Consider the following 12,105-nt stretch of genomic DNA (forward strand, 5'->3'; position numbering starts at 1 on the left):
AACTGAAGGCTCTGCCTCCCATTCTACTTTTAAATACTCTAGGAACAACAAGTAGGCCTGCAGAGCGAGAGCGAAGTGCTCTAATGAGGTGATGTGGTACTACAAGGTCATTACGATAAGATGTGACCTGATTATTTAAGACATTCACACAAACACAAACAATCTATTTTAACAAAGTCATATTTTAAATGCACATAAACTAGACTCATTTGGCTTTCACTGTTCCCTGACTCTACTAGAGCAACTTTACATGCAAAAAGTTTAAGGTTTTGGTGCAGCACTTTCTTACATTGTGCTTAGCAACAACCTTCAGCACTCGCCAACCGGATGACCGGGGGTTGCCAGGTGTTCACCGGCTGCTCTGTAGACCTGTGGGACTGATGCGTACCATTTAACCAACCACATTAAGATGAAATTTTACAACATGAATGTTTATCTCCTGTTTTCAAAGCCTGCTTATAGAGTCTGTGCTTTGCTTGTAATGTGGTCAAAGTTGTCTTGCCAACTCGCGAATCAAATTTGACTCTATTCACGTTAAATTTTTTAAACTTGTGTTTTAAATATAAGTTCTGTAAGAGCACTGCAGTGCACAGTGTGCAGCTGTATTTTGGGCGATTTGTGACTCTTTCCTGCACTGAAGAACCAGATCACACACCGGTCTCCGATAAAACCGATAGGTTAATGTGTTTTCTGACCATCTGAATTTTAAAAGTGTTTGTCTCTGCTATTTCCTGGCATAAACTTAATATTTCTGGCACAATATTGGATGCAAATCACAGAATCCTGCTTTGAAATGGAAATATCCCTCATGTCATTTGCATATTCAGTTCTTCGAGGCATTCTGGTCAGTTTGCATTGGCTGCAGTTGCATACTGAACACCCTTTTGCTGTAAATATCTAAACAAACTGCTCAATTGTATGTATGAATTCTGCACATCATGTTAGCCTATGGCTTAGTTTGTATTACTAATGCTGAAGTCAAGTCTCAACCAATATCACTGCATTAAAAAAAGATTAGAAGAGATTAGAGGAGCTGCTCACCCAGAGATACAGTTTAATTTGTCTAATATGCTCTGTGTACAGTATTTAGAGTTTGTATCTCTGTGAGTGTGAAACAAAATAACATCTTTCCTCGTACCATCAGGTGTGCGTGTGATGTTTAATTTTTTCCCCCGCACGCAGCCATCTCGCCATATAGATAAATACCAGGTGCTTGTTATCAAGCTGCAGGTGTCAGAAATAAAGTGGCAGGTGTTGGACACACACAGCAACTCCTGTTCAAGGTTGAGCCCCATATTGGCACAGAATACACGGAGACAGCAGCCTGCAGAGGGTTAGCGCGTGTAAACGCTCAGACTCGATGTTTGGAACAAGAAGAAAATATACATAAAGGTTGAATTCATCGTGTTACCGTATCCTCTGTATGTCCTCCTTGAATCCTGTGAAGCTGTTTTTATGTAACTGCATGCAGACTCAGATGATTCTGGGAAAATGAGTCTGTTTCACCTTAGCTCGCACAGATCTGTGTTTTCCCATTATTTGGGGTTATTTTAATAAATGCAGATCTAGAAAGTGAACCCTGGGCTTTGCATATTTAATCACAAATATTACACTTTCATGTTAAATGAGTGCAAAGTGCTGTTTGTTGATACCAGACTGTCAAGCAGTAATTGTTGCAGTGATTGTGCTCCAGCAGCATCAACACTTTATTCATTTGAAATTCACATCTGTGATCGGTATTTTCTGTAATGCAATTTGGCTGGATGTAGAAATAAAAATAACATACGTATGTGAAGATAATGTCCTAATTGAGAGCGTGTCTGTCTCCTGCACAGGATGGGATGGGAAACCTCAGAATAACAGAGAAGGGCCTGAAACTGGAGGGGGACTCTGAGTTCCTCCAACCCCTCTATGCCAAAGAAATCCAGTCCAAACCAGTAAGTGACTCGCATGAATGCACACCTTACATGGTACATACTGTACTGCACACATCCATCCTGCAATTTGACCCTTTTTTAAACATGGATTAGGCTACGGAACATTTGTGCCTTCAGTAAGCTGTTAAACTGGAAGCTTTGTCATTCAGACATGGGTGACTTTGCTATTAATGGTCCTTACAGCTACATTCATGCACACCATTTAAGAAAGAGCCATGAAAAAAGCAGTGGTATGAGCACAATATTTATCTTCTAACATGGGAGTCTACACAGTAAAGCAAGTGAGTACATCCTTGCTGTGACTGACGATGACAAGTGGTGCAGGAATTTTCCAAACCATTCCTTTAGGACAAGAAGCAATAATGATGAAAACACTGCAGTACACCTAGAACTGTAACATGGAAAGTTGTGCATGAAGTATTAGCAAAAAATGTTCTTTTTCAGAAAAATGTTCCCCATCAGCATTAAATACATTAATATTACTGTTGCATATGTTTAAGCTTGAGCTCATTTTATATACTTAATTCTGTTTAATATTCTGAAAATCCTCCTCTACCTTCTCTACATCACACACTTTTAAAAAGGTGGCTAGCAAAACTAAACCCATCTGTTATGATGCTAAATCACTGAAGCTTGTTTAGCTAATCATTCTAGCTGTTTCGACACAAAGCACAGCAGATCTCAGAGTAGTGAAAGCTCAGCCAGCAGCAGCTGGCTTCCCATCAGTTTACCATAGAGGTTTGTCCACAGTGCACATGCACAAACCACCACTCGTAAAACGGAGACAGCTACAGTTTCCTATAAGTACAAAACAAGTGATGCAACAAGCTACAGTAGCCGACTGCAGCCAGTAAAGGATGGACGCAAACTGGTGAGGACATTTATGGCGTTACTGTCTAAGATGGAAGGAGATTGTTTTACCTTGACAACTATTACGTTGTGTCTATTTTTAGATTTGACAAGGCAAGAACAGTTTGCCTTGCTTGTCCTGTTAGAGCACCATTGCTTTATATTCTTCCATTATGGCAAAATACTGTGAGTTACTGTATTTAGGTCTTGTGTTATCACCTTCAGTGTGACTTTGGCTCATTTTGTTATCCAAACCATCCAAAACAGTCAAACCTGGCCCTACAAATTCCCGTAGCACAGGGAGTCAGCGTATCCCACAGCAATGTGTGAAATGTGGTTAAATCACCATTTGAAATACTTTAAAATCAGCAGCAGCAGCTCATCGATACATTAGCACTTAGTCTTTTTTATCACTCATCACATGAACTAAAAACTGCTTTGCAAATTACCTTCTAGCAAAAATACAGTTTGTCTCATACTTTTTAGTGCGCTGTGAAACACTTGTTGACTGATAATACTCGAAATGAGGTGAGATTGAGAAGGTGTGAAGTGTCTAATGATTGTAGGTGTGGTAGTGGGAATTTGAGCTTCCTACAGTGAGAATTAAGCATGTGAGACAATCCAGTTGGGACTCCGAGTGCTATCAACTCAGCTACACGTACGACAAGCTGATTTCAGCAAATGTCTGAACCTAAAAAGAAATCCAAAACTATGTTAAAACAGGTTATGTTGAAGCAGGCGCGTGTTCTCAGAAGAGTAACTGATGATCTGACTTCCTTTTCCTTCCACATGTATTTGGGTCAGGTTATAATGCCAGCAGGCTAAAGCTCAGTAAATCTACTATTCTCATTCACGCCTCCTCTGGAATCCTGAAGCATTCTCAAGTCCCATAAGATATGGCTGTCAGCCACTGCATATCCTCTGAGTCTGACGTGTCCAAAACCTCGACATGAAGAGAATTCCTTTGAGCTTAATGAACAGAGCTCGTGGTTTGACCTTCTCTCTAACGCCTAAGTCTGTGTCTCACTGCCATATTTGAGGCCCCAGGTAACGAATATCATACTAATATAAATATATTTTATGGATATTAGCAATTTAACAGTTTATAACATATATAAGGGAAATCTTGTGTTTAGTAATAACACAAGACAAAGTCTGTGTGCCTCTAAGTTGGGATCAGGCCAGGTTACCATCAACTCATGGTTTGTGCTGCTAGGTCACAATTGGATTTTAATTCTCACTGATTTTTTTTTTCTAACAATAAAACTGAACCACATGTGTTATAACAAACCAAAAAGTCAAGCTGTCATCCTGTTAAATCGTGTTATATTGTAAAATAAAACAATATTAGATTAGAATGAATGTTTCATGGCATCAGAGGGCTTCAGCAACAACAGGATCCAGTTTTATTTCCATTCATCCGTTTTCTTCTGCTAATCCAATTCAGGGTCATCAGACAGTTGGTGCCTACCCCAGCCTCCTACACTGTGGACAGGTTTCAAGGGAGACAGAAAACCATTCAAGCTCACATGTGGCCAATTTGGAATCACCAGTTAAACTAAAATGTTTGTCTTTGCACATGCTCAGTGGCTCCTGTGGCTTCCACCCACAGTCCAAACGTCACACAGAATGCAATACATACATTCTTACCTTAAACTCATCCCCTTCATGCTCTTTGAATTCGATAACTTAATTAATAGTGATGCAGATAGATAAATACTTACTTGTAGCACGTCACTACACACACACGTTGGGGTGGGTTTTTCTCTTCGTAGCTCAGAGGTTTGGTGTTTAATATATTTATTTTTTTCCACAATGAAATACAAAAATACAAAGCATCAAATAAAAGTAAAAGAGGAGAGAAAATTTAAAATAAAAACCCACCCTAACAAACAACACCCCTGTTCGCTGTCAAGTAATCAAAAGTTTAAAAGGAAAAACTTTCAATTAGTGCAAAATAACACCAGCCAAGGTGTAAAGAATAAGAAGGAAGAAAAAATAAGCAAACAAATGTAATTAAAAATAAATAAATAAATAAAGGTCATTCCTGAACCTGTGTAGATGGTTGGTCAAAAAATATCAAAAAGGGTTTCCAGACTTTATTACATTTATTTACAGAGCCTCTCAAAACGAACCTAATTTTCTCTAATTTAAGATGAAATAAAACATCCTTAACCCAATGCGAAACTGTGGGCGGGGCTGCGTCCTTCCACTTCAAAAGTATTAGACGTCTTGCCAATAGTGTAGAGAAGGCAGTATGTCTGAGAGTGACACTCTCATTCCAAATATGCATGACGAAGCCTCACAGACATCCGTCCAGAACAAGACCAAAACACATGGATCAAGGTGGCCTCTGCCAATTTACATCTTTCGCACGTTGGGTCAATCTGGGGATACATCTTTGCCAATTTCGATTTGCTGAGATGAACCCTGTGCACTATTTTAAACTGTAGAAGGCAATGTCTTGCACACATGTCGGACTAGTGAATATTACTTAAAACATTGCCCCAGTCTGCTTCAGCAATACAGATTCTAAAATCCTCTTCCCAGGATCGCTTAATTGCAGACATAGAAGAAGAACCCAGGCGCAAAATCAGAACAAGTATTGATGGTATGGCCTTTTTCTTAGCCGGGTTACAACACATAATGTCATCCATTACATCATTAGGGGGTCTATTTGGGAACCCTGGGATAGAGCCTGAAAGAAAGTGTCGTATTTGTAGATACCTAAAAAAAATGAGAGGGGGGTAAGTTGTATTTATTAGTCAGCTGTTCAAATGAGGCAAACGTGCCGTCAATGAGTAGTTCTTTTAAAGATCTCAGCCCTCGCCTCTGCCAGCCCTGAAATGTGGCATCAGACATTGAAGGGGGAAAAAACATAGTTGGAAGCTACTGGGCTGCCTAAGCAGATCTTCAGAAGATCAAAATGTTTTCTAAGAGCCTCCCAGACCAACAAGATGGAAATATCTGGAGTTAAATTAAATTCCAAAAAGTAGGTAATTTGATCCGAAATAAATTCTATAAAGTTTTCATCACTTAACAAAAGAGAGTTAAATCTCCACATCCGTTTAGGAGACTCCATACCGGGTATATGCAGTGTCGATATTAAGGGCGCATGGTCAGATATTACAATAGGCTGATAATCACATGACTTAACAAGAGAGGTTAGTTTGTTATCAGTAACAAAATAGTCAATTCTACTGTAGGTTTGAGCATTTGAAAAAAAGGAATATTGTCTGTCTTGTGGGTGTAAAAAACGCCAAATGTCCGAGATGCCGTAGGTTGAAAAAAAGGACTGTAAATAAGAAGCTGACTTTGTTGTCGAGTATCCAGTTCTTACAGACGATCTATCCATCAGGGTCCAAGCACAAATTAAAGTCACCACCCATAATAAGTAAATGGGTATTCAAACGAGGCAGGAGGCCGAGGACGCTAATATAAATATATATTTGCTAATGTAACATTAATATTAAAAATTGATCCGGTTACTATAACGTATCGTCCATTTAAATCAGCCAGAGAGAAGAAGGGGTAAAAGGAACCCTTTTATTTACCAATATTGCTACAAGCTCAGAGGTTTGGAAGCAAAACGTTCCAGTGTTCATTTCCACTTTTCAGACATAATTTTGGGAGATATTTGCAGACAGCAACATGAAGATGAGAAACACTTGAAGTGTTGTAAAGGCCGTCACTGCTTGGTTGTGTTGTTTGGCCGTTTTTTTCCATACTGCATCACATTTGGCCGCGGTGAAGTCACCCAAGACTTCAAACCTTAACAAAATCCAACTGGGTGAGGTATATTAAAAAAGGCATTACCCTCCCCGTGCAGTTGCTATGATACAGGAAAGGGTAAAATAATTTTTAGTGGCAGGCTGGAAACTGGGTTTTTTTCATGGCTGGAGGAGCTGGTCCTTTTAACATAGAGGTCTATGAGGATTGAACTGGCCATTAGAGGAAATGCAGTTTTTGGCTTCGTTTTCAGCCTCAGGGAGGTTGTTGCCTGATCACGGTGAGCACGGTGTGGCTGTACTAGTGCAAATGTTTCAGACTTGCTGAGGAAACAAACAGGAGCAGCAAACACGTCAGTATTATCAGCACGTTTTCTCCCCACCTTCTGCACTCAGCTACAGTTTCAGTGTTCCTGCAGTAGGATTTTTGGTGTTTACCAATCAAAATGCTGTCTGGCTGAGGTCCCCTGTTATGCTGGCTTTACAAATTAACATTCTGGGGTGCTTCCTGGTGTCCAAACAGCAACTACACGAGCATCCAGGCCTAGAAGATGTCAGAGAAATGGGAGAGATGGGCACAATAAAGCGATAGGGTTTCTCTCCCTTTGTCTTTTCTACTCTGGGAGCAATCATTGCTGTGGTGCAGGTAGTGGACAGATGGTCCGATAATGCAGAGGGGATACAGGAGCGAGTCAGAGAGCGGAGGAGAGCATATCAACAACGGAGATGGAGATGAGGAAGAAGGAGCAGCAGTAATAGAGACAGAAACAGCGAGACAGATGGAGGAGGACTGAATCAGAACACCAGCAAGCTTGCTTTGACAGGCGGCGTGCAGGAGACAGCCAAGTTCAACACCAACTCAAACAAACACGCCGTGTTTGCAATGCAGTATCATAGCACTGTGGAATATTCATAATAAAAGGTTTCACTACTTGTCCAAGAAGCAGGAACAGGGGATAACAAATCCCCAGAGCATAAATTGGGCTCTGCATTCCCACATGTTCGTTAGGTGAAAGCCAAAGTTTGAACTCGTCTATCAGGATGGCCGATAACTAGCAAAGCAGCTCATAAAATATGAATACCAGACCAGCGCTGAAAGTGCAGATCATGTCTTCTGCTCTTGTACCGTGAAGAGGGATGAACGTAAAAGCAGATTGAGAACAGAAAGGGCAAGTGGCAAGTAAAAGACGGGACATAATACAAAACAGCAGAGCTTAAGGAGAGCTAAACATAAAGGGGACAGAGAGAGGGATGGATGACTGAGCGAAGGATATGAGAGGAATAATGATAACCAGGAGGAGGCGATGGGAAAAGACCAGTACACAGTCGGCCAGGAGTGGGTAAACAACAACCGCTAAATAAAAATTTAGCAGTCCGCTCTGTATTTCCCAACGCTCCTCTTCCTGCTTCCTTTTATGCTTCGCTTGTCTAAGTGAAGTTACCGTTGTTATCAAAGTGCGACAGAAAGCTGCTGTAAGACATGTCTCTGTCAGCAGGTCCTCAGTGCCTTCTTTGTTGTGTTTAAAGTGAAGGGGAAACAAGTTGGCTGCTCCGCATTTGCATAGAGTTCAAGTTCAAGCTATTTTATTCAAATCAGGGGCGTCAAGTGCAGCAAACTTCTTCTGGCAACTAATTGTACAAAACTTTTAATCTAACCATCGTTAGCTGCTTCGGGGCTGACATAAGAGGAGACTTCCAGAAGAGCTGCCAACAGTCAGGCCGTTAGAACCATCGATAAATTGGTTGGCACTAAAGATTCTCGAGTACTGTATTCTAGAAGGTTAAAACGCATTTAACTCGTCACCCTCAGGTTAGCAGGTTTCGGTCATATTTCAGCCATATTTGTAGAGCCAAATGATATCAGAGGTTAGCGAGGGTGGTCTCTGTCTATGCTGAGACCATCCTCTATCCTGGGAAAACCAGAATCTTTTCTAGTGGGCATCAGGTTTTTATAGATACATACTGAGGCGTAAAAATCCATCATTAACCCTTTAAACCCTCAAACATTAAATATCTAATGTAGCAGCAGAGAGTCACTCTTGTGCATTTTCCAGTAAATCAAAATAAATGTTGACTTAAGTTAAAGTATCTCTGTGAAATGTCTAAATGTCTTTCTATGGTGACCGAAGCACACTGACAGACACACATGCTTCTCTCAGTCACTGACATTTACTAATTAACACAACTGTTGTGTTAAGGCAACTAATAATGACGTGTGTCTCTTATGAGCTCGTTCCTGATCAACCTTTAAATGCAGACTGTCAGAAATTCTCAGAAAGCGTTGGATTGGTTCTGTGTCGACCTGTTTTTATGACTTGTGGTTATGTGCATGTAAAGATAAGTGAGCTCTAACAAAGTGCACGTAGAAGGTGTGTAGGACCTGCATTTTCCAAATCAAAGGTGTTTATACCTCGTCCACGTTAACTGCTTTCAGATCTGATCTTTACCAAAGAAAAGTTTGATGTCTCAGGAACACTTAGTATGAGAACAAAGAACCAATGTGATGGTTTGGTTGGAGGACAAGAACCGATCCTGAATATCAAAAGGACAAAACTGAAATAAACCAGATATTTTTAGAATATTTACAAATATGGTGTCTTTTAAAAACGATAACTGAGTAACTAAGCTCATAGATTAGTCAACCGTCCAGACCTATTCAGTCACTGCTCATCTCCTGCATCTTGAAATTACCTTTGAGCTCTTCAAAGTGAGCCTCGACACTGTGGATTTATTTTCATTCAACCCAAATTTCCAAAATCAGCCAATGTTTTACTCCGGACATATTGGTTCTTTGGCCCATCTCACCGAGATTTAATTCAACCCCCGGAGCAGCTCTGCCACCAAGAAACATTTCTATAACCAACTGTAATTCACACATCTCTCTTCTGGTCTCTCGCCTAACTCCTCTCTCCCTTCTTATTTTATTTTTTATTTATTTTTCCCTCCCAATTCCTCTCTGTGTGAGAGGCATCCTGCTGGGAGTAATATGGTCTGTTGCATTAGTAACAAAGAGAAGAGGGAGACCGAGCGGATCAAAGGCACCGCACTGCAATGAACTAAACACGTGTAGTGTACACAAACAGCCCTGAAGGACTCCTGCTGTAGCCTCTCTGAGGCATCTCAGGGGAAAAAAACCCTACATGAAGATGGAACGATAAGCGACCTGCTGCTGGAACACGGTGATGATTTTAAAGCTCAGGACTCGTTGTTAACCAAGAATATTTGCTGCTGGCTAAACTCATCGATTAGTACTGGCATCTGCTGTGTACTGCCATAGAAGTAATAAGAAATGTCTGAATAGTTATGTCAGTATTCATAACCTAAAATCAGTGTGGCTGCTATGTACCCAAGGAAATCACAGCTCCATGGTTTGGTTCAGATTAAAATATCTGAACTGTTGGAGGACTTTCCAAAGAAATTAGTTTAAGTTTGTCTGGCTCCACAGACTGAGCTACATTAAGTTTCTTTGACAGGAAAACTCCAAGTTGGGAAGGACTGATTAATGGGAGAATCATAAAAGCATACATTAATAAAGAATTAGTTATCGGATTGATTTATATCTGTAAGCTTACTACCTGAATTCACGCCAGAAATCCATCAGCATGTCTTCTGTGTGAGTTTAGTAGTGATGCAGGTCATTACAGCTACAGTAAGATGTGAGCAGTGAGGCATGCAGTGAAAAATTTGGACAGATCTCATCCATTAACTGCCTGGGTCACAATTCTGAGAGAAACTGAGGTTTCATGAACTAATGATGACCAAAAGCCATAAGCTGTGTAAAAAGGTCGGATGTAGCCACTGTAAAATCACCCATTGGTCTTTTTTGATCACAGTCGCTAACACCGAGCAATGACCACGACCAAAATTACTGCAGCCTTATGCAATGAGCTCACAGTGTTTGCTTTGAAGATGGGGAACGGGTGTGAAAATACTCTGCAAATACAGTTGCTGTCTTCAATGGAATTTTGCAGAAATAGAGAAACTGTTGAAAATTGCACATTTTTTGTTTTCTGCATAAACAGAAATTTATATAAAGTTACTTAACCTAGTAACTAATTTTGTAAGTAACTTGCTTTTATATAGGAATGAAACCAGAATACAACAATATGCAGATGACACTGTAATCAGTTATGTTACAGAAGTCAGCCCAAGCTGGTCCTTGATTGTTTGGAGATGGGTTTCCTTCCACCAGTACATGTCCAGTACAATCAGCCTAGGCTGAGCGTGCTGCTCACTCAAACTCTGAGCAATCCATTTGTTGCTGCAGCTACTTGTCTCTGTCTCTGCTATGACGATTATACAGATTATACAGACCATGTGGAGTGTGATGTTGTGGGCCCAAAATGCAGACATGGAAAACAGGTGGGATTCAACGAAAGGCGAGCGGATTATTGAGGCTGTTGCGAAGTTGCGAAAAAAAGAGGGAAGTAAAACTACAAGCAAGTATCAATATTTGGAGAATTGACACAAGCGGACCTGTGTTAGCCGCCTGCAACCCTGAAATGGATAAGCTGAAGAGGATGGATGGATGGGACAAGAAACGCTGAGTGAAGAAATAAATGCTAACATAACCAGGAAATAAGATATTGAGACTAAATGCACCCAAAAAACATGAAGAAGTTATAAACACAGAAAACTAAGAATCCATCAGGAAATAAGTAAAAGTAGAGAGCCCACAGACTCAGAGTGACCGTTACCATGACGCTGACGTCCCAGTGACTGCTGAAGGTCGCCTGTGACAGAACCATCTACCAAACTGAAGCACGGATTTTTAATATAACATAGTCTGTTCAAAAGGCTCCAGCAGCACAAACAGAGGTTCAGTTTAGTGACTGGAATTTGCAGCTCCAGCTACAAGTTAAAAAAAAATAAAAATTTCAGCCACTTTACATTTCTTACAAAGGGGGAAACTATCCATAGAGGCTGTTCCCATTTTTATATCAGATTGGCAACATGCATTTTTAGTGTGTATTTATACGTGGAAGTCTGTGGGGATCGACTTGCTTTTGGAGCCAGCCTCAGCTAGCGCTCTAACATGAAGCATCCTCCAGGGCTGGAAAATCAAATCCAAACTGCAAACAGGCTGAAAACAAAAAATACTCTAGGCAGTTCTATTAGTGATATATTATAATATATCTCTAGTGCTTAGTATTAATAATATATGAGCCAGTGATATAGTTAAAACATTGGTATCACTAGATTTGCATTCATAATAGCAGTAGGGATGACTGCTATCTCCAACTTTACATTCCACACAACATTAATATTCAGGCAATGTATGAATAATATAACGTGGACTCTCTCTCAGCTCCTCAAAAGTGATATTAAACAATTGGATGCAGATTTGCAGGCAAAGCTTAGTTAAACTGATTCTGTACGAGCAGGACCTGCAGTGAGTTGCAGTGAGTTCTGCCAGTTTCAGACTGCAAAAAAACTACATGACATGGAAGACTGAGAAATAAGCGCTAGGGCTAGTCTATTTCCTGGAACGTTGAGTATTTGTTTCCAGTGTTTCTGTATTCTAGTAGTGAGTCTCCCTTAGCACTGTGTGTTTCCATGTCCTGGACTTCTTGTTTAGTGTTTTTTTTTTT

General features: G+C 40.4%; 1 protein-coding gene across 2 annotated transcripts in view; it reads left to right on the top strand.

The window, feature by feature from the left end:
- The window catches only part of sgcd (sarcoglycan, delta (dystrophin-associated glycoprotein)), a 197,479-nt gene that overhangs the window by 92,536 nt on the left and 92,838 nt on the right, over nucleotides 1-12,105 (top strand). For both annotated transcript variants that reach the window (XM_005725453.1, XM_005725452.1), the window contains exon 3: nucleotides 1,836-1,937. In XM_005725453.1, the coding sequence (XP_005725510.1) occupies nucleotides 1,836-1,937 (102 nt within the window). The remainder of the gene's footprint in view (nucleotides 1-1,835; nucleotides 1,938-12,105) is intronic.

Source organism: Pundamilia nyererei, unplaced genomic scaffold (genome assembly GCF_000239375.1).
Source record: "Pundamilia nyererei isolate P.nyererei 1_Seehausen unplaced genomic scaffold, PunNye1.0 scaffold00015, whole genome shotgun sequence".
Taxonomy (NCBI): Eukaryota; Metazoa; Chordata; class Actinopteri; order Cichliformes; family Cichlidae; genus Pundamilia; species Pundamilia nyererei.